The sequence below is a fragment of the Salarias fasciatus genome, chromosome 13 (assembly GCF_902148845.1).
Source record: "Salarias fasciatus chromosome 13, fSalaFa1.1, whole genome shotgun sequence".
Classification (NCBI taxonomy): domain Eukaryota; kingdom Metazoa; phylum Chordata; class Actinopteri; order Blenniiformes; family Blenniidae; genus Salarias; species Salarias fasciatus.
In genome coordinates this window covers 12616164-12642694 of record NC_043757.1, presented here as the reverse complement: position 1 = coordinate 12642694, position 26531 = coordinate 12616164, and the positions used below count along the sequence as shown (strand labels likewise).

The 26531-nt window shown below is 40.3% G+C and overlaps 1 protein-coding gene across 3 annotated transcripts; it reads left to right on the top strand.

The window, feature by feature from the left end:
• The first annotated feature begins 2085 nt into the window (after nucleotides 1-2085).
• Nucleotides 2086-26531, top strand: tasp1 (taspase, threonine aspartase, 1). 3 transcript variants are annotated; one of them, XM_030106664.1, is made up of 14 exons: nucleotides 2086-2264; nucleotides 3926-4124; nucleotides 4285-4352; nucleotides 6465-6533; nucleotides 7756-7876; nucleotides 8344-8428; nucleotides 8506-8585; nucleotides 8750-8856; nucleotides 11198-11317; nucleotides 12902-12980; nucleotides 17358-17468; nucleotides 18914-19021; nucleotides 19701-19771; nucleotides 25197-26531. In XM_030106664.1, exons 2-14 carry the CDS (start codon nucleotides 3968-3970, stop codon nucleotides 25287-25289), a joined length of 1269 nt encoding a protein of 422 aa, XP_029962524.1. In that variant the 5' UTR covers nucleotides 2086-2264; nucleotides 3926-3967; the 3' UTR covers nucleotides 25290-26531. The 3 variants fall into 3 exon arrangements, with proteins under 3 accessions (XP_029962524.1, XP_029962523.1, XP_029962525.1); XM_030106663.1 differs by having other exon boundaries at nucleotides 19698-19771; XM_030106665.1 differs by lacking the exon at nucleotides 17358-17468 and having other exon boundaries at nucleotides 19698-19771.

Here is a 26531-nt window from a genome sequence, read left to right as displayed (position 1 = left end):
ACAGTCCTGGAAATTTTCATCTAGACTAAGAAGCACCAAGATCTGTGACAGAGAAAGTCCCAGTATGGCTGATGGGCCATTATGGAGCAGATGTGAACTGGAGGTGATGCATCAATATGTAACTTTTTTCATAGTCCTTTCAAACACAGTGCATGATCATTCTCATTAGCCTACCTGAGCTAGTAAGTAGTAAGAATACCACCCATATCAGTGCAATTTGTTTCCCTTCATGGTCCTCAAATACAAGTCAGTGTAAAATAATTGCTGACAATTTGTAGGTCATAAGAGGGAGGCTGCCATACCCCTTGTTAGCAAAACGGCTAAATTGTATCCAGCACTTTATCACCTGGCAGCAGAAAAAAAGAGGACAGGGACAGAGAGGCTGTTTATTCAAAGTGCATGTTCCATCCCACCTGTTAAATCCTTAACTGGGTGGTAACTCTGTTACTCTGTGACTATGATCCTGATTCAGAGAAAAACTGTAGCCTTTGACCCCGCGTTGTTCAGCGTCGGACCTCAGAATTGACACGCGTTCAGCTCCTCGCGTTGACGCGATTTTTCAAAATCGCGTTCGGTGTGAACGCAGCATTAGTATGGTACTATGTTGCATTAATAAACTTGAATTTTTGATTATTTAAAAAAAAATTGTGTTGACAGTTATGGTGATGTCTAAATAATCTCTTATCTGACATAGGTGTCACTTTTTGTTTGTAAATTTTAATAAAAAAGATACTTCGGATGCTCAGTAACTTCTGTAATAGTTCTTTTAAAATGTAGACGCAACCATCACGTGTATGGGTTGATAAGAAAAATCATAGACAAGTATGTCAGTGACATTTAAGAATGTCTTTATTATTAAAAAAAAAACAACAAAAAAAAAACATTTCAATGACTGGACGTTTATCATCAATGAGGATGAAAATTGGACTGCCATGTTTTGTGTTTTCTATTTATAGTATTTATGTTATTGATTTACTTTTGTACATGTCTTTTTATTATGAATATGATTTATTTTCTCGAAATAAATGAAATTAAAGAATGAATGAAGTTAACATCTAATGGAAAATGGAAGAATATGATCTGTCTTCTAGCCTGTGCTCTCTCTCTCTCTCTCTGTCTTTGTCTCTCTCTCTCTCTTGCGTTATACATATAAAGTGCATAATGAGAAAAAATATGATATTTATATAAGATGCTTAGTAATTCAATTAAATATGATGCACTTTATTGTGTTTTGTTAAAAAAATGCTTTAAAATGATACATGGTTGCCAACTCCTTAGTGTCATCATCTAATTTGCATAGCTGTTCACAGATGATGACGTCACTTAAAACTGATACATTGTTGCAACTCCTCATTCAAGAAAGTTCTAAATTACATCTAATTTGCATAGAAGCTCATTTGTGTATCTGCTCAAATTCGATGATGACGTCACTTAAAACTGATACATTGTTGCAACTCAGTCAAAATTTCTAAATGACATCATCTAATTTGCAGAGCTGCTCATTAGCATATCTAGGTCAAATTGAGCTGTATCGTCAAGATCAGTGACGGGAGTAAAGGCGTTAAAATAAATGGTATTGCTATTTTTAGTTACGGGTAATACTCATGTTCTACATTTCACCATTTCACCCTGATATGCTGGGAGCTCACCTGCAGACAGGAAGGCTGGCACTGTCTTCATAAACAGCCCAGAAAATCACTTTGCTCTCTCTGGAGGAGATTGCCAGCTCCAGATGCCTGAGCACCACTGCGATCTTACAATGCGTCTTATGTGTACAAATTGTCTGCTTTCTGCTTTTTATATTCATACATTTGAGTTATGTGTACAATTTGTGTACCTTTACACAATGCACAAAGGGGAAAAATGCATTTTTTAGTATGTGTTACATATAATGATAATAAATCATTTATTTATTTATTCTGGAATTATTATAACGCTCTTTTTCGCCCTTGTGGCGTCAGCATTGTTTTTTTGTTTTTTTGTTTTTTTTTGTTTTGTTTTTTTTTTTTTTTTTTACGTTGTTCACGTGGTCCATTATTCGCTGTGCACGCACTTCCTTAGCAACGTGTATCTGAACCAGGAAGTGCTTGTGTGTGCTGCAGCCACTTATCCGCTGTCGCACAGTGGAGTGAAAATGTGTGACAGTAAAGTTTGTCTCTGTTAATTGCGTGCGTTCAGCTGCTGCCCATGCCTTTTGAACACATGCCGGATACCGTCGTGATTAGAAGGCAGTCGTGTCACCGGGAGCAAAGGAGGCAGAGACTGTAAGTTGGGGTTGTTTTGTTTATGGGGAAACTAGCTTTCGGCTAACAGGCTAACGGAAACAGAACTGCTGTCTGGATGTTGTCTGAGGCGCTTTTTATTTGTCTTTCATCAATGTATTCACAACAAATACAACTGTAAGCTGACATGCCCATTGCTTTATGAAGTTGTGGGAAAGGTAAACGAGGTTGGTTGTGTTTATTGAACATCAGAGCTTTGATTCTTGTGAGTAGCATTTTGGGCTACTTATAAACAGCATTGCTGCAACAGCTGCTCTCCAGCTGAAATGATATTATACTTTTATTAGAACAGCGTTGTTTACTTTCCGTTTCGGTGCATTGTTCGTCGTTGAGAAAACCCTGATCAGTGATTGGGTTTATTAATGCTCTCTTCCACAACTTGGTTGCCCATTCATCCTGTAAAAAGAACTCAAACAAAGCTTACGTCCATGCTATTATGACGTGAAGAGTCTTAGACTCACTTTGGTGACACATTTGCACACGGATCATTTATTGATCTTGAAAGAAATTCTCATTCCCAGATGCTCTTACATAAATCAAAATAACGAATGATCTTGAAATGGAATCTACACACACACACACACACACACACACACACACACACACACACACACACACACACACACACACAAAGTTTTGCTAATACGTTTAGAGACTGGCATAATTTCAGATTTTTGGCCATTTTTCAGAGAATTTGAATGATAAGAGAAAAGAATCCTCATAGTTAGTGATTGGGTGAAGCCATTAATTGTCAAGCAACTGTGTTTACTGTTTTTACATAAAGATTTCAAATTGAGATAAAAGCTATCCTAACTTAGCCTCGTAAACCAGACCCGCCCAGTCCTCATCCACGTTTGGATTTTGGAGTTGCTCAATCTAAAATCCAAACGTGGATGAGGAGTGGGCAGGGCTGATTTACAAGGCAAATCCAAACTACCTTTTCTCAAAAGTATACATGAAAGGTCAGTGAGTTTCTGGGCTCCTGATAGACCGTGACAACTTTCATCCTGCACTGAAGTTTTTGGGGAAAAAAAAAAAGTTCTAAGATATTGTGGGAGAAGATAATTTAACTATTTAAAACAAAAGTTTCAGTCAAAACAACTCATTTGTTTGGGATGAAAAAAAAAACTTATAATAAAATCCACAAACCACTGGAAGGACCATCTGGAAAAAATATTGATGTTTATTGATGTTAAAGTCTTAAGAACTGTATATATAAACTTTTGATCAGGGGTATTTTGGTATTTTCAGTTTTGAAAATAAATGCCACCAACCATAAAAAGAAAGTTTTTTGCGTTATCGTTAATATTTTCTGAATAATGGCCAAGACATCATAAATTCTGCCAGGGTATGTAAACTTATGAACACACACAGCAATCAGGTAGACTACTAACATTAAATTCATTTAAACATGTACATACCAACTATTTTTGTAACTTGTATATACCAACTATTAAATAATTTGCAATAAATCAAGAGAGCGTAACACCAAGCAGAAAAAATATAGGAGCCACTATATCATAAACTACAGCATGTGATTGTTATGTAAGTCACAAGTCCCAGGTAAATGCCCAACTTCATTTTCTGGATCTCTTGTCCTGTGTATTTTCATCTATGATAACACTTCCACTCTCCTCCTACAGGTGTCCCACGACAATGACTGACTTGCCTTCATCTCATTGGCAATGATAGGCTTGTCAAGTTATGCAGGGGTTATGGAAAGTCCAATGAATTCTGCTGTAGAACAGCAGCCCGTTTCTCCCCTCGACAACACCTGGAAACAGGAAACAATTAACAATCAGAAGCCAAGAAGTGTTGGCGGATTTGTTTTAGTGCATGCAGGTAGGTCCACACATCATCAATTTCAGCTAGAATAGGTGTTTAGTCATTTTAGAGACTTCTGATTGGAAGTGGTTCATTCATAAAACATCTCACTTGTGTTTTCTGCAGAAAAAAAACAAGATCCTTAATCGATTTATGTATTTTGACAATTCATTTTCAGGAGCTGGATACCATTCTGAATCTAAGGCCAAGGAGTACAAACACGTGTGTAAAAGGGCATGTCAGCGAGTAAGTCTGCTTTGTGTATCATCACTGTGTGCATCCATAAGCAATAATGTCCTGAAAGTACATTTTTGTTCCGGTGCAGTCCGTACAGGGACGGGCTCAGACTTCTCTCTCCTTCACAGCTTCCTCCAGCTCTTCTGGTTGAACACCACAGTTTTTTCCTCTCTAATTATTTAAATTTTTCATCTTCACATTGAAAACAATTTGAAATGTCCATAAAATGTAAATAAAAACAAATTCATCTTACTATTATGTACTGCTTGATGCAGAGTAACAGAGAGACTTTTACCCACGCAAAGATTCTCACCTATCTCACCTCAACTATTTTCTTTTTCTCAAAACGTCAAAAGCACCAAAGTTGAATGTCACAAAGAAACCAAGTAGAAATGCTCAGCTATTAACTATTTTATGTTTCTCAGAATATATATTCAGAGAATATACAGAATAATAATTGCCATTTTAAGACACAGTTTATATGTACTATGAGACATTAAATTAATTTTCCTTCATTTGGAAGCTAATATGGGACAATTAACTGTAGCAATATGCCTTTTCAGTGTAAGACTAAGACTTACAGTCCAGTAGCACTGTTAATGTGTTATTGTACTGCTTGTGTTTGTGAAAAATAGTCAGCTCTTCTTCTTGAAAATTGGACTCATATAGTTTAATTTTAATTAAATAAAATTTCAGTTCCAATACATGACTCTATACTATCTTCATCCACATGGAGGCTTTAGATTATTCATACTTCACGATTGACTATTAATGACTATTCACTATTTAAAAAAAAAAATGTTGATATAGTTGCGCAAAATGAGGTGTCAACATCATCTTCCTCTTCATTCTCGCAGCAATCACACCAAATCCTCCCTCACTGAATCCAGCAGCTTCCTCACAGCCTTCTCCCCCTGTTAGCTCCATCGTCAGCCTCCATCTCCCTCCATCAGTTCATCTATACCACTCTGTCCAACACAGGGTGCTGAAGCTGACCCAGCTGACCGCTAATGGCAGGGTGCAGCCTCGATGGGTCATCAGGGAGAGCAGAGAAGCATACAGAGACATGCTGAAATGCAGCATTTGGTCTGTGGGAGGAAAATGAGAGTATCATACCTGGAGAAAACCCACACAGAGGATTTATTCTGTGTGCATGAATTCCTGCGAGCCTCCTTCATACGCTGCAGCTCTCAAAGAGGTCAAGAAGGTCCTTACCTGACACTGATACTGCAGAGGGTTTTCCAAACTTGCATCTTTTTTTTTGGATTCGTCTTCAGCTTCTCAGATTGAAGATCTGAGGATTTCCTTGAGGTTTGCTCAACTGGGATCACATTGGGATTGTCTGAAAACATCTGTCATTGCGTATGTTTTCAGCAGGTTTCCAATGTGTGTTTTGGCTGTGCTGACTCGAGCTCTTTAATGTCTGTATTTTGAAGTCATTCCAGATTTCATTTGGCTGTATTAAGATCGTTTGCTCACAGAGGGGAAGTCTTTGTTCTTTGGCATCTCCAAGCAGGTTCTTTTCCAAAGTGTGCTCATATTCAGTTTCAGTCATTGTTTCTTCCTTCCTCACAACTGAAAAACCATGGCATAGTTTTGCCAACAAGAGCAGTGTTAGACGGCTAAGGCTGTGTGTCTGGTGCCTGAGGATACAGTTCTCAACAACGTTAACATAATTTCTTACCCTGCTGCAACATTTTAGCTCTTTGCTGTTCATGTTTTCTTTTTAAATTTGTGTATATTTTATTTAATTGGACATAAAAAAATTGGCTTAATGTTCATTTTTTAGATCTTAATATCGTAAAGGTGTGATTCTTTCAGCTTTAGACCATTCAGCTTTGGAGTGGAACTGCAAACTCACCAATCCATATGTGATCTATCCTCACGAGGCTTGGAGAGATGGAGCATTTCCCTGCTGATATCTGTTATTCAGGCATCCAAAGTACACACATTATCAGCCCATTACAGATCCAACACAGAGAAAAGCATTTATCCTCACATACATTCACAGCTACAGACAGTTAATAGCTATCCATTAGCATTTATCTATCAGGAAGAGTTTACTTTACTTCTGTCTGTTATTGTAGTTTGTTGTGGTTAAGCAGTTCTTGTCTGTTTTAGGCTGTGGATCAGCTCAAAGCTGGGGCGCTGGCAGTGGAAGCAGTGGCTGCAGCACTGGTTGAACTTGAGGTTTGTTATTCTGAGGTCATCTTCAGTCACTCCATCTCCAGACATTTAATAAGTAATACCTCGTGTAGATCAGGTAAATCATTTTTTTTTTCACAAAAGAAAAAAAACAACATCCAAAAATTGTCCGTAAAGACAAAAACCGCAGTTCAGCATGTGTGTGTGTTTATCCAAAACAGCTGCAGTCCGCTCCAGCTTGTGATGCATGTGCGCACATCCTGTTGAATGATGCAAGATGCGATTTTCCTCAAGCTGGAATAAAAATCAGTGACTCTGATTGACTCTCTCTAGTTTCAGAATATATAGAAAAATGCAAATGTTGATTGTACACACTTGCATGTAAATGACAGGAAGGTATTCTCATGAGGAAATTAAGCTAACACAGCAGCAAAGAAAATAAGGAACTGAAAGGCTTTTTCTTTTTTTTTGGTCTTGCATACATTTTTTAAACTTATTTAAAAAATGAATTCTGACCATTTTTTCTGGGACATTGTCAGTTTTTGGAAATGACACAATATTTGCTTTTAGTTCAAACTTTCAGCTTTGATTTGATAGTATTTACATCCAATATGTGTCTTCCACCTTTTCTCAGGACCAAAATAACTGAGAGAAACTAATATCCACGAATGCAATTTGCAGTTTTAATGTTCGGTTGTAACCCTTTGTGGTGACTGTATCCATGAGCAGGCTGATACTTGTATTTAGAGAAATGCAAATAATTTCTGCTTCACTTAGTTTGCTCAGTGATACCTGGACCTTGTATTTCGTCCACGTCTCATAGCTTCTCTTCACTTGTTCCTTTTTCCAAACGATTGAAGCCAAGATGAAGCGAAGCTTGTTTAGCCACACTGGCTTAAAGGTGAAAAATACCATATCAGTGCTAAGATCATTACTCTAGATGCCCAAGTTTTGGCATAATCTGGGCCATTCGCAACCTTTCCTGTTTTGGGGGACAGAAGAATTTTGCTGAAAATCATATAATTTGTTATCACAAGATTGTTTTACTAAAAGCTGTTCTGTAGTGTTCAGCAAAATCTATTCTGTTGTTAATCGAAGTCTTCTGACATCAAAAAAAAAAAAAAAAAAGCACACGGATCAATATGCACTAATACTGTAAACCAGAGCAAAGTCAGAATTTTTCCTCCGCCGTCACATTAACACTGACAGTTTAGTTCATCACTGTTTTGATTTTGTTGTAATCTTCTCTTGTTTCCTCTGCTCTCAGGACTCTCCCTTTACGAACGCTGGCACTGGCTCCAACCTTAATCTGTCCGGAGAAATTGAATGTGACGCCAGCATCATGGATGGAAAGTCGCTGCATTTTGGCGCTGTAGGAGCCATAGGTGGTGAGTTACTCTGCGTCTTGGCACCCGTGTTATCCTGGTGCTTAACTGTGGCGTCGGCATTGTTTTACTGAATTTCTTCTGTCGTGACAATCTTAACAGCGGAGACCACCTACTTAATTTAGAGGGCGATCAAGAAATGTGGTTGATGTGTAGGAAGCACTGTGTTTGCTACTTCATTGTTTTAAAGCTTTCAGCCAAAGCATTTTTGTAAGAATTTGTCATTCATTGCATTCAGGTGGTGAAAGCTGGTATTTAATATTTAGTCCAAAAGGCAAATGTTATTTTAGCACCACATCTGTATGATGTTGACTATATTATTTGTATATTATGAGGGAAATCTGATTGGCTTCGATTTCTGTCATATGGAAAGACTGATGTGATACACTGTGCAGCAAAGTGGACCGATGCTCCACTTCCTTGATTAGTTTTTGCACTGTACTGCCGTCTAACTGTGACTTGTCCTTCAGGCATTAGGAACCCAGTCTTAGTCGCGAACCGTCTGCTGAGTGAAGCACAGAAAGGGAAGCTTTCAGCTGGCAGAATACCCCCCTGGTGATTCCCATGCTCATTCATTAATGTGAACTGGATGTGTCGATAAGCAGATGTTACATCTTTCTTCTTCTCCTCAGCTTTTTGGTGGGGCGAGGAGCACATGATTGGGCAGTCAGCCATGGTATACCACCATGCCCTTCAGATAAAATGGCTACCAGTGAGTCCTGAGGCTTTGATTTACAAATGTAGATTGAAGATTTAAATAATACAAAGAACAAATAAGTGCATATTACACTGATCCAATTTAGCAAAAGCATTTAAACGAATTGGTTTAAGTTATGCTGGTGACTTACAGTAACAATATTTTGCCACTCCAACCAGAGTTCAGTTTATCTGCATACAAGAGGAACAAGCGAAAGATGGAACTGGCAGAGAAAATGGACACAGGACATAATCAGACAAAGAAAAGACGACAATCAAGTGAAAATGTGAGTTTTATGTTATCACTGCAAAAAAAATGTAGTGCACGGCTTCAGTGAGAATGGAGCTCTTCCTGTTTGTTGAAAGCTAATAGTCATCGCATCAAACACATTTTGAGTTAACTTACTTACTGAATCTAAGTTGCAGCTATCTGTACTTTAGTTGAGTATTTATGTTTTTAACATTTCATCTCTAATACGTGTATTTTCTCAAAAATGGCTCATTACATGTTTTAAACTGAGTTCAGGGAAAGGTTCAAAACACCTGATGACAAACTGAAGCTGGCAAGACTCCCTGTTTCTGTTTCAGAGAGAGTTCTTCCAAATGGAACATTGAAACTATTTGAAATGAAGTTTAACTAGTTTGTTATGTGTTTCTATTTGGACAATATTTTAAGTTGACTCAAAGCTTTGATACAAGTTGAATAGTCACCTGTGTCACTGCTATTTATTAAGCTGGATACACATTGAAAAAGTACTGGCCCTGAAAAAATGATGATATTTTTTTTTTCTCCACAAATTCATCAAACCAATTGTCACAGTGTGAGAAAAGGGGCAGAAGCAGCAGAATACAGAACAGAACGCTAAAAAGAAAGAGCTGACTTCATAAGCATGTGAAATGGCACCGCATACGTAGGACCAATGAAGGTCTAACCACATGAGAGCATGTGGCTTCTTCAGCTGAGAATTCACTCGTCTCACATGCTTGATTCAGAAATAAATATGAATAAAAATGCACTTCATCGTATATATTCTCCATGTGTCAGGCTATGTGGCATCAAACCGAATTGAAAAGGGTCAGAAATCGAATTATGTTTTTTTTTTTGTTTTTTTTTAACTAGGAAGCGCATGTACGACTCAACAGCCCTGATATAAGATACATCCTGTCAGTTATGATCTCACGTTCTCACAGGGTTATCAAAGGAAATGGCATTAGCAGCCTGCACAGACAGTTCCAAGAAAGGATTAGAGCGCTGACAAGAGTCAGAGAGTTAGAGTTTCAGTGCCCTGAGCAGCACAACTGGAGAGTGAGCTCATGGTGTGAGGAGCTCGCTGTGCTCTCCTCTCCCTAGGAGAGGGTGGGAAAGTTTATCCTGGTTCACTTGTGAATTGGAAAGTATGTAAATTACCACCAACACTGGAATGTTTTTAAGGTTTACTCGGGTTAATCACTTCTCAACAATCATAAAACATTAATTACAAGACACACTAACAACTAAGACAGACTGTTGAGTCAAATGATTTATTCTTCTGTGATCGATATCAGTGCCCAGTTGTTTATTGACATAATTAGTGTTAAAAAACTGTGTTATGTTTCCATCTGTCTTGTATTGTGTTCCCTTCAGTCTTGCTTTGCCTGCTTTAGATGAATGTGAGACTGTTTGGTGCAGAGGGGTTTGGACTTCACTCATGCTCTCACACTGACCGCTCACATGCTCAGCATGTGCAGAATTCAGAGGTTGTTTCACCTTATCTTTAATTTTCTTCAGCCATGGAGTCAGTGAAAAGGAAATAACCTCATTTTCTTACAAGAACGGCTATTAGAGATTGGCTTCAACCAAGAAATGTTGCTGCAGCCTGGTTTTAATTTTCATGCAGTGTTCTTTCTTCCTTTCTTTTTTTTTCTGCTCTTTTTTTTGCCAAGTAGTAAAGTTTTTTTGTTTTTTTTACTACAAGACTGACACCTGTCTGTTGATATAGTATTGTCAGAGTTGTTTAGGGAAATGTAAAGCATATCAGCATAATTCCAGAGGTGCCCTTCGAGTTTTACAGCCATTATATTTCATTTATAGACACTGATAATGTCTGACAGGAAGGTCTTTGTAGCATTTCATAATAGCTGGCTCTGGTCCCTTTTGGCCTCAGAATCCGGCTGATTTCGCAGAGCGCAAGATAGATGAGAAACGCTGTTGCATTGTTGTGTTTTTTTTCCTCCCCCTTCCTCCATTTCAGTCCAGGGCTTAATCAAGATCTTCAGTTTCTGGTAGAAACAGAGTCCTGATTATGTATCATTATGCCAATTTGCACATTTACCCTGTAGAATTCTATTTATCATGCAGTCTGACTCATGATGGTTCAAAAACAGATCACTTCCAATGCAAACTGCAATCAGCAGGGGAAACAGCTGATTAGAATTATAGCAGCGCACTTTTCTGAAATTAGACAGCCTTTGATTTATAAATTCATGCGGTGCTTTATTTGTTTTAAAAGTATCCTCGGTCACAGAAGACATGGCGCCGCTGGTGCTAAAGTTAATGTTTTAATCTTTTCCTGGTATATTAACTTTGACGTGCGATTGGATGTCTGTTTCTTGCTGCGGTATCTGACTATGACTCTCACCGTGCTGCAGGAAAATGGCTCTGGGTGCCTTGACACAGTTGGAGCTGTCGTGGTGGATCTGGAAGGGAATGTAGCCGCTGCAGTGTCCAGCGGAGGCCTGGCGATGAAACATCCCGGCAGGGTGGGACAGGTGATGAGGCCTTCTTTTTCTGTTTTTCTCTCCTCATAAGTGTTGTATAATGCCTTTAAATAGTGTATAAGATTGACTCAACTCTCCCATTTCTAAGCTGGTTTGGTGTTGGTGTTCCCTTATGTAGATCAGTCTCTCGCACACACAGGTAGAATTTGTAAGTCACCTGCATATGATGTGAGAATTTGTATTTACGAATAGAAAGGAAGTGACAGAAGTCAGAACCACATCCTGTGTGGATGAGGAAAGTGCCAGGCCTGTGTGTTTTTGAGTTCTGATGCCCTCCAGTGGTTAGACGTCACCTGGAAAAAGACCCGCAGAATCAGCAAGCAGACTAAATTCCAAATTACTCATAAATGTTCTTGGACTCCGTATAAAATGGCTCGATTGAAATTGAGAGACTCTGACCGATGTTGGAGATGTCTCAGGAGTAAAGGAACACTTCTGCACATGACTGTCAGCTCACACAGAACTTATGGCAGAATTATGATCATGTTCAGTAACCGAGTGCTTGCTGGCAAACTTATGCCAGATCCAGCATTTTGTATATTGAGAATCAGTACTGGGAGGATATCGGGAGAAGGATTGACGTGTAGACTGTCCTTCCTTACAGGGTTCAGAATAGTACTGAGACACTGGAAAAGTAATAATACCATATGTTTTAGGGAATGGTTTGAGGAATTGACGAAAACAGCCAGCTATCAACTGAATTTTAAAAAATTAATAATAGACAGGAGGAAAAAAATAAGAAAAATAAAAGTAAGAAAAAAGTAAAAATGTGGCCCCTTTTTCAATGAAGTGTGGAATAAATCATTTTGACCAGATCTGGCTGCAGTCTTGTCTTTTGCTATGATAAATTAAGGGATCTGTCGTCTGGCACCACAAGTTCCTTGGCCTCACCTCACCTGGAAAGATTTATAATGTAATAGAAACACCTGGATAACAAAACTGACAGTACTCCTTTGTGGTTTGATTTGCAGATTTTCTTTTTTTTTTTTCTTCTTTTTCTTTTTTTAGTTTTCTGTTTGTTTCTGTTATCTATTTTCCTTCCATTTTAATCTGTTGCATTAATTTAAAATGTCATATGTGTGAAAAGGAAGGAAAAAAACCCCATTAAAACGTGAGTTATAAAAAGTAATGAGGCAACCTACTGCACAAGCACTTACTCATATTCTTGGCCCCAATTTGTAATGTTAATAAAAATTCCCCTTAAACATTTCTTTACAGGAACTGAAAGCAGCTATGGGAGGTAATGAGATTCTATTAAAAGCAGTTTAACTGGGGGAAAAACACTAACGTGAGGCTAAAGAGAATGTTTGAATCAGTACAGTTTATTGGATGACACTAATTTGCACTTGTAGCATTAGTTAAAGCTGCACCTCACTGCAGCAGAGCCCTCATGCTGTTCCAGTGTGGTTTAAGATACAGAAATGTAAATCAGACTGAAAGGACCACCTCAACCCACATAATTGTTACTCTTTTTTCCCCAACTCGGTCGACGCAAGGATTCAATAGTGTATCATAATTGTAATTTCTCCACGCATGCATTCATTCCAAACATTTTGTTTTTCTGTGTTTTCTCAGGCTGCTCATTACGGATGCGGCTGCTGGGCTGAAAATGCCTGTAATATGAACCCTTACTCGACAGCAGTGAGTACCTCAGGTACAGCAGCACGCTCTCCACAGCCTACTACTCTGTCCTCTCGTGTGCCCGTGTCGGCATTCTGCACGGCTGTCGCCGTTCGCCACGAGCGCGCCTTTTGTTTTGAAGACAATATGAATCAGTCACACGAAGCCCGACAGTACTTCCCGCTGACCTCCAACTGTTCCCGCTGAGTGATTCTCATCAGTCACTTCCTCGGCTGATTGAGTCGTCACACACTGCGTTCTCTCAGTCAGCTGCGCGCCAGGTGCGTTGATTGCAAAGCTCTCTGGATTTGAATTGACATTTGACGTGGGACACCTGTTGGAGATGAGATAGAGAAACAGCCGCTGGGAGAGCGGCGTGAGAGTGGCGACGTTCTGCAATGCGCAGTTCTCTGGATGCAGGCTGTTATTTAGCGTTCAGAAGATATATCATCTTCAAGTCATGCGGTTCAAGTACAGCCTGTATTCGATTTATAAATAAATGAGGTGGTATGAATTTGCACGACGTGCCTGTATGCTCGACCTGCAGCAGCTTCTGTCACACGTAAATCTAATTATGAAGACAATCATTGCAGTGCAACAAAATTCACATTACAAAAGAATATCTGACTTTAATTGCAAAATGTTACTAGTTTATATCACATGATGATTGTTAATGACACATTACAGAAAATCAGAACTATTTTTACATGTTATCAACTCAGTTCCTATGAATGTATCATGAGAAAAATGCCTCAAGGAATTGTAGTCATTTCCAGTCAAGCCATTTTAGAGACAAGGGCTCTAAAAATGTCTGCATAAAAATACATCGATGGTGGATAATGAAAGGCTTTCTGGGGAGATTTTTTTTTTTCCTGACTCTTAAACTCTGTCAGAATCTTCTAAGTGTTAACACTTATAGCTCGTTTTACTCTTTCTGCAGCACTCATTCAAGTGCTTTGCAGGAATCTTTAAAAGTCAACATTCTGTTGTTTGGACTCGTCGGTGAGTGTTGCTCAGTTTGTTGGAGCGGGTCATTTTCTATTTCCAAGGTTGGTGGCCTGATCCCCGATCTCCTGGGAAAAACACTGAACCCCAAATTTCTCCAAAGACACGTTGATCACGTTACACCACAGCAGTCGCGATTCGTGCTTGAGAGTCGGTGAATGTGACCAACAGCGTAAAGCACTGGAAGACTGCTGAAGCACTGAAAGTACAACTTGGAAGTAGGAGTTCTTTCACTGCCTTTTCTGTGCATAGTAGCGTCAATCTGGTACACAGACGGGAAAGATTCCAATCTTTGGCACAATTACATTTCCAAATATGTTTACTTGCCCAATAAAGGGTTAAATTTGCCTTACATGAACACAGACCTCAAGCACATGTTAAAGGCTTAAACTGAGACGGCTATTTGGACGAGAGCATCATTCCCTGTCAGGACCGTTCTGCCCCTTCAGAAACAAGTCGCATTCTTCTCCAACATATTTATACAATATATACAACCATGCCTCAGTGTCTCCAAAAAATGAGAATAGGCGCCTCTTTTAGCCGAAGGCAATATTTCTGGTTTGGAGTGAGCGGTGGAGAATCTGTAGAACTTCACTTATTTAAAACGCATCTGCGACATGGCTTCTGGGTAACATTAAAACCCTTTTGATGTGTATCTGCAGCCTTAATGCATGTCAGGGCGGACGAGCTGATCCCATCGGACAGGCAAAAACTCTGACTTACACGTCCCGATATGCTGTAACTCACTTCAATTTTAACTACCCTTATTTGTCGCCGTTGCTACAGGATAGCAGTCTTTGTCTGAAAGTCTTTCACTGAAAGGCAGTAAATTTGCCTCGACCAGATCTGATTCAACACATCCGTCCGGCTTCAATTGCATTATCAGCATAATAGTATTAATTATCCTTGTCGATGGTGTGGATGTTTCTCCGTATGCATTTTCGCGTCGCCCTGTCTTCCTATATTGTGGTTTTGCTTTGATGTCACAGGAAAAAAGAAAGGCGGCCTCATGGCTTTGGAGAACATAATGTGTGTTCCAGTGCAACACCTGTTTTTAATTTCCGAACATGAAAGGCATTTCCATCAAAAGAAGCAGAAAAACAATCATTTTCATCCCCGACACGAGGACCATGACCTTCACCGTACACGTCTCTCTTTCTCTCCGTCACTTCGCCACTTTGCCCGCTCGCTCCGCACACGCCCACCTGCCCACCCGGCCCTTCAAGTCTCATCAGTATTGTAATTTGTGGAGCTTCATCTGGCATCCGCTGTGCCGCAGCCTTTTGGAAAGCAACCCAGGACGATCCGTGCTTTCTCTGGTTGCTGCTGGTTATCACACTGTACTTTTTGTTTTTTTTTTTTTTACATTTCCACTCTGATGAGTTACTTTTTTATTCCAGACTCCCTCCTGCAATTTGAATTCAGCTGCATTTAAGCTTCTACAGTATCCTGTTTCTCTCAGACACAGGTCTGCAGTCTGCAAAGTACAAAAGGCACACTTCTGTGTTTTCCTTTTCTTCAAATGGCTCCAGGCTTTTGGTCTCCACAGTTACTAACCTGCATTCTGTTCTGTTGTAGTTACCTGATTTTTTTTTTTTTACGAGGCTTCATTTGTGTTTACAGAAACAATGAGGCCATATTGTTCAGCTTTTATGGGTTTTCACAGGATCTTTTGCCAGATGTGTTTACTTCTTACTTTCAGCTTTTTTTTTTGTCTTTTTCCTGAACGCAGAAAAAAGAAGCATGTATTTTTGCAATGATTTCTAAGCACACAGCACACAGTCAGCATATGTACCTTTCCTAAGAAACAGTGAGGCTGTGAAACAATAAGCATGCTTTGATATTTTGCACAATAAAGGACACCTGCAACGCTTTGAGTAGGAAGTGGTTTGGAGTACGGTAGGTCACTGTGCTGGCCGCCCGTGCCTTTTATGGTTTCTGGTTTCCCTGAATGCTTCACTAAATACTTTGTTTTCATCTCTGGACTGTTTACCGAATGCAGCGTGAATCAGCAGCATCAACAGGAGAGACTTAGGTGTTAAGCGGAGTCAACATCCTGCTGGCAATTCTCTGATTTTCATGTAAATTAATTCAAGGAATTAGCTTTCACTGTTTCACTGCTTGTGCCAGCACTGCAGTTTTATTCATGTACATTCTGTTCTTCTGTTTCGAATACACTCCCACCACTCCTAACTCTGTTGTTATGCAGCAGTCTTATGAAAACAAAGTTTGCTCTGGTTTGTACTCTTAAGTATAAATCATATTTATGTTCGTGCTGTTGAGCCTAACAATAAAAATCTATCCTGTATTAAGCTGCGGATGCATATTAAGTTAAAGATGTGTAAATATGTACTGGTGCTGGCCATATGTTTATGCGTGCTTTCCCTGCAGTTTGGAGCTCGGAGTTTAAAGGAGTGGGATTATTAGTGGGTGGCTTGTTGTTTCAAATTCTCAGACCAGCTGAGAATATGCCAAGGAAAATTGTAATGCAAACCCTCCTTCAGCAATTACTGTCAGTGTGCCCTTGAGCAAGGCAGCTGGATGTCAAAATGAACTGAAATAATAAAGTTTAATTAGACTTCTGACGGCGTGTGTTGGCTTGAAGGCTGCAGTGTTGGGTTTTGTAACCGTTCACTTTAATATTACAAATTAGAATTTGTAATTTAATGCTGAGGTTTTCAGGTTTCTCTTCTACAAATCAGATGTGATTTTGTCGCGTTCAGTTGAGATACGACACATGTTTTTGGAAATCCGTCCACGCACACAAAGAACATGCAAACTGCTCACAGAAAGTCCATCCAGACCGAGAATGTTAGCCCAGACTGCTAAACTACAGCAATATGTGGCCTGTGTCCAGCTTGACATCAAGATACAAAGAACTCAGGAAGAAAACACAGTGCGACATCCAAAAATGAAAAAAAAAAACAACACAATACTCACCATTTATTATAGGAAGCACCAACTTCACGATGATTGAAATGATGATATACCGTCTGTGTTTGCAGTTTAAAATGATAACATTTTAGATCCAGAGCAGAAAATCCCACATATTGATTCCACACACAGAAAAATCATTTTGTCCAAATGAAGTTTTAAATTAAACGAATAAAATTCCCACGAGACACTCCATGAGCTTGAGCTTGAAGAACTAATTGGAACCACAGACTCACTGGACGAGATTGAGATTGGCCAGACTGAAACGATCAAGACAACATATTGAATTTGTGAAGAACTTGACGGCGATGCGATCTTATTAGGTTCCTGCTGAAAACGCCACTGGCTCAGCTCTATATGTATATTGGATGTTCCAAGATTTGCAAGGCTGGTTCAGACTTCATGTGCTTGCAGCTCTCTGTAATTTAAGACGATTCTCAGATGTATGTTATTGTTTTTTGTGTTTTTTCAGGCTGTGGAGAGCATCTGATTCGCACTATGCTGGCACGGGAATGCTCTGCTGCCATGCAGTCTGAAGATGCTCACCAAGCGCTGCTGGAGGCTATGCAAAACAAGTTCATCAGTGAGTCACCTGCATGTAGCCCCGTTACCTGCTCCTTTCCGCAGGTTTGTCGGGCCCAGAGCGCGTTTGTGACAAACACGTTGAGGGAATGAAATGAACAGATGTTTGCGTAACGCACGACATGAGCGCGCCACTGGAAATAACAGGATGAGGCCAGACAGCTTGTGATTTATGGCTCCCTTTGCGCTGACCTTCAAATAGTTCACACATCACAGCTGACACCCACAGATAATTTTGGAGGACACGATTGTTTTGTTGAAAGTTTATGTGCAGATGTCATTTTTGAAGTGGTCGCTTTTAGAAAGTCTTGTTAAGTGTGTCTGCCGTGTCTCAGTGACCACTGGGATAGCCCAGAAGAGAAGAAGAAAGGGCATGAGCGACCGTGCGGTGGTTCCTGCCCTGCTTTGGCCTTTGCTCCGTCCCAGTCTGGCTTCACACACGATATCTGTAACACCGAAGACGGACTGAATTCAGACAGATTGATATTTATTTTCTACATAGTTATCTCTCAAAATAGTTTTCAATTGTTGAACATTAAGAATTCACCAGTGGCCGAATTATACGATTGAATTGATCTTATTTGCTATCCAGTGTTTGCCATGAGAAATTTTAACGTTTTTGACAAATTTTGAGCAAAAATCCATCTTTTCTGCGGATGCCGTCCAGCGAAAATACAAAGAAAAGTGTTTAATGGAGTGATGGAAACATTACAGCATGAGAGGAGAATCTGCGTGAAATGCAGCAGGAGCGCAGTGGTGCTCAGGCACAACGTTTCCATCAAGTGCACCAACTGGCTTCATTTTCCTCTTTCCTCGTTGCTGCGTCGAGACATTTCAAGACACGCTGTTTATAGTTTGTTCTTTTCCAAACCAGCACCCTTTTTTCTTTTATTGCACCACACTGATCACTCAATCCAAGTTTCTTTTTTTTTTTCATATACAACACCTCATTCAAGTTTTTACACTTCTGAAATTCACTCGGAGTGTTTGAAAGGTCCTTGAACTGGACTTTATTCCTTTGCTGTGTGAGAGGAAGCGAAAAGGCACTTTAGTGTTATTTTCTTGTTGCTCTTGTTGTTGTCTCTCCAGGTCATTGTGCGACAGTTTACAGTCTTGTACTACCTTTTATGTGCTAAACCATGGCTGCTCAAATATGGTGAATTTTCTCTTTTTTATAAACACCATAAAATACAGTGATTTAACTGAAGATAAACTTGTACTTGTTCAACTAACAAAGTTTGTGAATTTTTCTAGATTACATTTATTTCACGAACAGAGTTGTATTTTATTTTATTTTATTTTATTTCATTTTATTTTATTTTGTTTTTGACCAATATTTATTTTCCAACAGCATTAAGTTCTTTAGTAGTTTTTTTTTTTTTTTTTTTTTTTTTAGCCATGTTTATGTTTATTAATCACACATGTTTTGATTTCGTGTGTGTCCAGGCTCCCCCTTTCTGGCCAGTGAAGATCGCGTTTTGGGTGGAGTAATCGTCTTGCGGTGCTGCACATGTGTAGATGCTCAGCCATCTCAAAGCATTCAGGGTATTCTGGGTAAGACAAATCCATGTGTGATCGTTCTCAACGCCACAGATGTTGTTTGGCAAAGATCTGGCTGTGAATATGTATCAATCTACCGTTTTAATAGGCGAGTGGAGGAGGTGCCGTGACTCTCCTTGCAGGTGGTCTGTGCTTTAACTTGCACAATCAGGCTCTGGTTTCACACCCTTCATCTCAGATTCAAACAGAGACCTCCCACCGTGGAATCAACCACTAATCTTCAGACAAGTGGAGGCTTTCTGAACACTGGCCTGTTGGGCTGATTGTATTGATGGATCTGGTTTCTCTACCTGGAGCTGCTGAAGCCGTTCCTTCTCTTTGCGCAGCTCCTCTCGTGGAATTCGACTCAGTCTGACTTTCTCTAAAAATGCGTCCCACATGTCTCACTGCTGAATTCAGTCTCACGGCTAGTCACAGCTGATGTTTGACACGCTGTACATGCCGAATGTTCAAGTCGAGCACAGATACAAACTGGTCATTTGTTGGTCTCGGTATCACCTTCCAAATTTCCTCTGTTGCAGCTGATTGGTGTTGATCGATCATGCTATGACTATTTACAGGATTTGTTTATTTTACAACACACTTCTTCTGAAAGCTTTACGTACTGTATGTGTATGTTTCTGATCAATCATTTTCTGTGTTAACATCTTTCTGTGGGTTTTGTCCACAGTGGAGTTCTTATGGAGTCACACCACAGAGAGCATGTGTGTTGGATACATGTCGGCCCAAGATAGTAAAGCTAAGGTGAGTTTATAACCAGCGTGAACCAGAAATCACAACACTTCCTCCTTGTTTTTATTTACCTGCCAGATACCTGAGATAGATGGATGGCTGTCACCCACTATCGTTTCTGATAATTGAATACACTAAACACGCAGGTTGAGCAAGACCATCGATGAAATGAAAAAGAAAATATAAAGGTGAATATTAGTTAAATGAAAATGGTGAACTCCAGAAATATTTAAAAGCAAAACCAATTAACTTTTTTTCATCTGGAGTCTGACTGCTAAGATAAAATATAATAAAATCGCATCAACATATTCACCAATACATAAAAAAAGTTTACTTTAAGTCAAGCACCACTGGGGATATCAGTATCAAGCTTCATGTCTGTCAGATGTGCTCTGTGTTCTGGGCTTTGAGGTGGAATGTGAGCTTGTAGGTTCTGGTGCACAACCACGAGTGTAACACTGTGAACTGTGTACCTTCATGCTTTCACTCATCAAGTTATGTTTGCATTGTGCTATATGTGAATAGGACACTTAAAAAAGGAGAGTAATTTAAATAAACTTGTCCCTTTGTGAGCATGAAATAGTTTTTAGTAACACAATGCAAACCGCAATGTTACTGGGATATCAGTGTGATGTAATTTAAAAAAAAGTATGCCAATGCTAGCCATGGAAAGACTCCTTTTGCTTTATTTTTTGGTGAATAAAAAGTTGTGTTATTTACTTCATAACAAAAGACTATTTGATAATGAAACCCACTCATAGGAGTATGCTAAGAATACCTTCAGAAGCATAGATTATAACACTCTTATCATTTCAGTGAAATTGACTTACTGTCTTCAGCTATAAACCTTGATAGCAATGGTTAACGCAATTAGATAGATAGATAGATGCTTCTTGTACTTCCTGAGCTGATAACAAGCTTGTTTGTCTGTAGTGAAATAAAGTGGTACTACTTGAGGCAGCTATTGTTCTTCTCATTTAAACACTGTAAACTGGGAAATGGGACACTCCAAATTGGCAACTTTTCCAGTCCCAGTTCGTATAAACACAACACATCTGAAAAGGTGGAAATGTGCTCTGTACTTTTCCTGTCGCATGTCAGTATCACAGAGTCCCTAAAGTCAAATTATTGTGGTGAACTAGTCACCCAACATCACTTTATAAAGATATGCATGCAAAATGAATGAGCTCAGTGGCTGAGGATCTAAGAATATCATCTGTCAGTAGCGGTTTGTGGACGTCTCCAGGGAGGGTATCCACTTCCTCTTGAGGGCCAGTTGGTGACACAGTGATACTGGAGAGAGCAGCCAAGAGCACAGCTGCACCACCAAACCTCACACTGCTCCAACGGAGGTGGCAGTAGCTGTTGTAGCACCGACGCACCGAAGCTCTGACGTGCCCCTTGCCTTGCCATCTGCGCACCAGTGCAGCTGGCCGCTCTGTCCTTCATGCCGTCGGACCGGCTGCTAAGCAACCCATTCATCTCCAGCTGGCCTCCGCTCGCTTCAGATGTGTCGTCCATTGAAGGATTCCTCAGCATACATTTGTTTTCCTTCCAGTGTGGTGCAGTTCAGAACGCTGGAGATGGAACCAAGCTTCAGCCGTGGCTGCTGTGGTCCGTGTGTTTTAAAGAAAAAGGGTGTGGCTTTTGTGTGTCAGAGTCAGTCTCCCCAAATGTGTGGGTAATTTGTTGTGTTAACAAATGTGGAAGATTTGGCAAGTAAACTTTAACGTTCAAAGTCTTAGTCTTCACTTCCTGAACAGAGCACTCGGGGAAACTTTCTGGACCGTGCTGTCAGACATCCTTGCTAATGAAAATGTGATAAAGACTCGAGTTCCACTTTATCGATTGCTTGACCATTTCGTCCAGATTCAAGCATGTGCAAATACTTCTGTGCAGTCAGTCGGCCGCAGAGATTACGGAGCATATGGAGCCAGAGGCGTCCACAGCCTCAGCTGCTATTCTACAGACATTCCTCCCATTCCTATTAGCTGGGCATTTCTTACCAGCCAGAGTCCATCTCCCACTGCTTCTCAGTGATAAGAACATGAAAGGGCTGCTGCACAGTAGCTGGAGTATTTAGGACAGAGGTCAGTCTGGATTTCTGTTCTTGCAGCTCTACGTCTTTTTCTAAAGTTTGTACATACATATGTATGTGATGGAACAAATGTGAAAGACATTGAAGCGTGATGGAGCTCAGTCAGAAATGTTGGATTTCATGCCAGATGTCGGGTAGGGTAATAGTTCCTCTTCTTTTCAATCTGTTGTCCTAATCCTTTTGACATTAAACCATAAAATAGCAGCAGGACTGCAGAGAGAGAGAGAGGGAGAGAGCATCTGGTTTTATTCATGCACTCACCTGTGTTTGCACTGGACAGACATCAAAACATCAAGCTATGTTTTACAGAGCAACACAAAGCTGCATGGACAAGCCAGTGGCGGCGCTTCTAAGACAGTCGGACTATTGTTTTATGATTGTCGTGATTGGACACATGAAAGCGAAATGGAGGCTCCAAAACACCACCGCCACGGCTCGGTTTCCTACTCCTGGACATCATTACCACTATAAAGATTTTCCTCCTCAAAATTGCGTAAGGCCAGAGAGAGAGAATCACGTGGCATACAGTGCAGGCCTCCTGGTTATTGTCTGCTTTGTATATCAAATGACAAATGTCTTTTATTACATGACATGCTGTTTTTATTATCCATTTTGCAAAAAGAATAAATAGCATGTTTGTTCAGATTTTATTTTGCAGGAAAAGAATGTGGAAACCACAACACAAACACAGCAGCCTAGTCATGAAGCTATATTTACCCTTGGGTCGACAGGGTGGTGTTAATGTGCGGCTTCTCGTGCTCCTAAACACATTCATATCACCAAAGAATGTTGTTTTTCTCCGACAGATACAATGGATCTGTGTCTTTCATGGTATATTTTGACTCAGCTGTAGTCCTGTGGTGTGGTAACTACAGTCAGAGGCTAACAGGCTGACAACAGGCTCACTGGAGGTTTGCATGTCTTCATTTTGTCTGTGTATTTAGCTCAGCTATAACAAAAGACTCATTTAAAACTACATTTGAGCTCAGATGATGTTGAAGTGTGGAGCTGCTTCCTTTCAATAGCAGGCAGTTAAAATGATAATAAACCACTGGTGAAGGGCCGAGATCACTGCAGTGTTTGAAGTGACCATTAGAATTTGTCGTCATTATACCCCACTGGAATCAGAGAAAACCGGTTGTTAAATGAACTGCCTGCTTACTGAGACTTAAAAAAAGTTAAAGTTATGCACATTTTATTTTTCCCAACAAGAGTTGCTTCTAATTTACAAAGAAATAAATGATTGTTTTGTATTGCACTCCTCAGTTCAAGTTTGCTGCTGAAATGTAATGCCAAACATTACCAGTTTGACACCAAGATCAAGAAAGACCTTGCTCTAAGCCGAGTGCACCGATACGGTCTTTTGGCTGAACTGCCTCATTTATTGAACTCCTTCAATTATTCCACTGCAGTTTTTGACGCTTTTGCCATTTCTAATATAAGCAGCCACCTGTGACACTTCTTTTTTGTACGAACTGGAAGAAAGCACAATGTACGGCATCTCCGTTTAGTGTTTTGCATCCAAAATTGTGTACCGGCTACTGCGGCGCCCCAAGAATCTGCCTTTTGTATTTGTGTGCTGTTTTTGGTATTTTTAGGTTTGTTTTTTTAATCTGTTGATGAATTTCTCTGCCCGAAGAAAGACTTGTCCTCACCACTGTGTCCCAGTAACCTGCTGTTAAGCTCCAGCCCCATAGCGTGTGTTGCTCTTCGCACTGCGGCGGTGTAATTGCACACTCGTATGGTTTAGCCGCCTCTGACTCTTCCTGCGTACTTACTCATGCCGTCCGCGCTGTCAGCCTAAAACTAAATTAAGGTCTTAACATATGGCACAAGGCTGAACGGAGGAGCCGGAGTTTGGACTGAACACGATGCGAAGTTGCGCAGCTCGCTGTAAATTGGACCGGGAAGTGTATTTTCAGCTGCATATTTATGGCGGGAGGGGCTTAAAACGACATTGCCGAGCTCTCTCCCTCCGGCATGCAAACTTCAAACAGAAAACATTCAGCATGTCACCATTAGTTGATTATGACTCAGCCTATGGACCTTCTCTCAGAACAGTTTCACCAAGGCCTTTCCTTAACCTCATCCTCTGAAGATGAAGGGAAGAGGATGAACCCAGAAATGTGCACTGCAGGCGTAATAGCCTCTCAGAGTGTTGCCATGTGTGCATGGCCTTGTCTGGCTGTTGTCCCACTGAAGTGACAGTTGCCCTCAGGGTCCTAAGGATCTGTGAAGAAACCAGTAGACTCTCCATCCTGTCAATTCAGTGGTCTGTAAATAAGTGGCTGCACCCCCCCCCCCCCCCCCCCCCCCCCCCACCTCCTCTCCAAGGCCCGAGCTGGCGCTACCCTCCGAGGAGGGAGCAAACGAGGGGAAGGAGAATGACAGCCATTATTGGCACATGGAGGGTCGGTCACCTTTGATCCGGCGGTGGAAGTATCACTCCCGTCTTCACAGCTGTGTTTGTCCCTTCCCTCCTCCCTCCTCTTCCGTCTCTCCGTCTCTGCTCAAAACACTAGCAGCCTGTTCTCTTTTCTCCATTCACACCGGCTCTCCTCAAACACCGACCGGGCAGCTCAGGACTTCAGAGGTACAGGATCGTGATGCAAACTGCAGCGGCGCTCTCATTTCCGCAAGCTACGTTGTATTTATCTCCGTCGCACACGTGTAATCAACCTTTATTGACAACATATCTATTTACAAACCCTGTAGTTAAAAACATAAATTGCGGTTGTGGGTTTGGTCTGCACCCATAACACCAAGGAGCTGTGTAATCTCCGGCAGAACAGATCCTGGTCCTGTGTCTGGGGATCCCTCACCACCTGGGACATAATAGAAATCTGCAGGAGGGTTGCTAGGGTGAACTGGGGTTTGTTATGGGGCTTTTTTGTGTTGGCCACGGACTCTGCATTTCATAAAAGAACTCTACAGACGAAATAATTAACAGCAGGCTTTGTAGTTTCACCATCAGATAACTTCCAGAGGGAAATTGGCTCAAAAGATTTCCGCTATTGAACTTATTTGAAAGGCTGCACTGTTAAAAATTTCCTCAGATTTAACTTGGTTGCAATAATATCTATTCTGCTTCAACTTGAATAAGGAGTTGGTGACGTAGTTGAAATTTACAGTATTTTGAACAACTTTAATCAAATTTCTAAGGCAACACTCAACAAACATGTCGTGTTGTGTCATAGCACACTGACATGGAAAGTAACTCAATGGAATGTAATAATCATTTACACATCAATGTCTCTATATTTTGCAGAAATGCACTGCTGATGAAGTAGCTCAGGATTCATGTTTTCCTAATTGTGTGTCTCTTTTCGTTGCCTGCAGACACACATATCCAGATTACCAGCGGGGACTGTTCCTGGACAGTCTCTGGCCATCGAGGGAGGGGTGTGTCGGCTGATGGCTGTTGTGGAGTGAACACTGTTCCCCCTCCTCCTGGGCTCCTTCAGCAATACTTAAACACACACACACACTCACACACACACCACCCTCGCCTCCTCTGTGGTGGCAGAAGTAATAAGCTGGCTGTTTTAACAGGTGTCCAGGAAGGAGGGAGTTGTGTGAGCTTCTATTTAGTGCACTTCCAGGACTTCCTGTTGCCACTGTCTGCCTCCAGCATGTACACTATGCCCCCTGGAACTCCCCCCGGTGTCACCTGGGATACACTTGATGCACCATTGCCTTGATGTTTTTTTTGTTTTTTTTTTTGTTACTCTCCCAATTATAAGTGGCATGATTCATTTTGTATATGAGCTTTGATTTAAGGAAACAGGGTGGATGATTTTTTTTTTTTTTTTTTTTTTTTTGTATTCCTGAACAGATATAACTATTTTCAAACTTCAATGAATTTATTGAATTTCAAATGCGTGGCCATATTTGACCCTTTCCCATCCTTATCGATATATCAACTTGCACCTTGTGGAGGATTTTTTTTTGTTCTGAGTGAAGATTGTTTTGTTTTAGCTGTGAAATTGAAACAGTGATAGGAAATGCAGTTTTTCAGTGGTAATGCGTATATAACGATTTCAGAAATACACCCGTGCTGTTACTGCTCTTCCTGCACACTGTACAACGTAGCATATCGTGCATCGTAGGTTCATGTCGAGTTTTATGTTCCAACCATAGAACGCTTTGCTTTTTTTATATATATATATGGAAAGTGATCACATATCTCCTGCATGTACACGAAGACGATGTAAGCCACTTTCTTTTTCTCTTCCAGAGTGAAGCTTATACATATATAGTGCTCAGGTAGCAACGTTCAACCCAACCGCTAAACAGGACTGTTAGTCATGTAAATCAAATCATAGTTTATATTTGTACAGTCCCATTCACAGAGACTTGTATTTTCTTGGTAAATAAACATACAGCTGAAGACTAACGTATGCATCAAGCCCATGGAATGGTGCTTCTGATAATTGTACTTGAAAAGAGGAAAGTCTGATTCCAGACTTTTTTTTGGGATGATCAATTTCTCTGATTTAGCTTTTTCACTTAGTAGGAATCGCAGTCAGACAACAGAAACCACAGTAAAGCTTGTTTTTTTTTTATTGTTTACTTGAAAATACAACTAATATAAAACCTTATAAGCTATGAAAATCCTATGTGCACCGCTCTTTACCGTGCTTGAAAAGCAAATTAAAATCTATGTTGCTACAT

Coding starts and splice junctions, on each gene's coding strand:
- tasp1 (XM_030106663.1), top strand. CDS start 3,968: ATGATAGGCTTGTCAAGTTATGCAGGGGTTATGGAAAGTCCAATGAAT. Junction 6,534..7,755: donor CAGCACTGGTTGAACTTGAG/GTTTGTTATTCT, acceptor CTCTGCTCTCAG/GACTCTCCCTTTACGAACGC. Junction 17,469..18,913: donor TATGCAAAACAAGTTCATCA/GTGAGTCACCTG, acceptor GTGTGTGTCCAG/GCTCCCCCTTTCTGGCCAGT.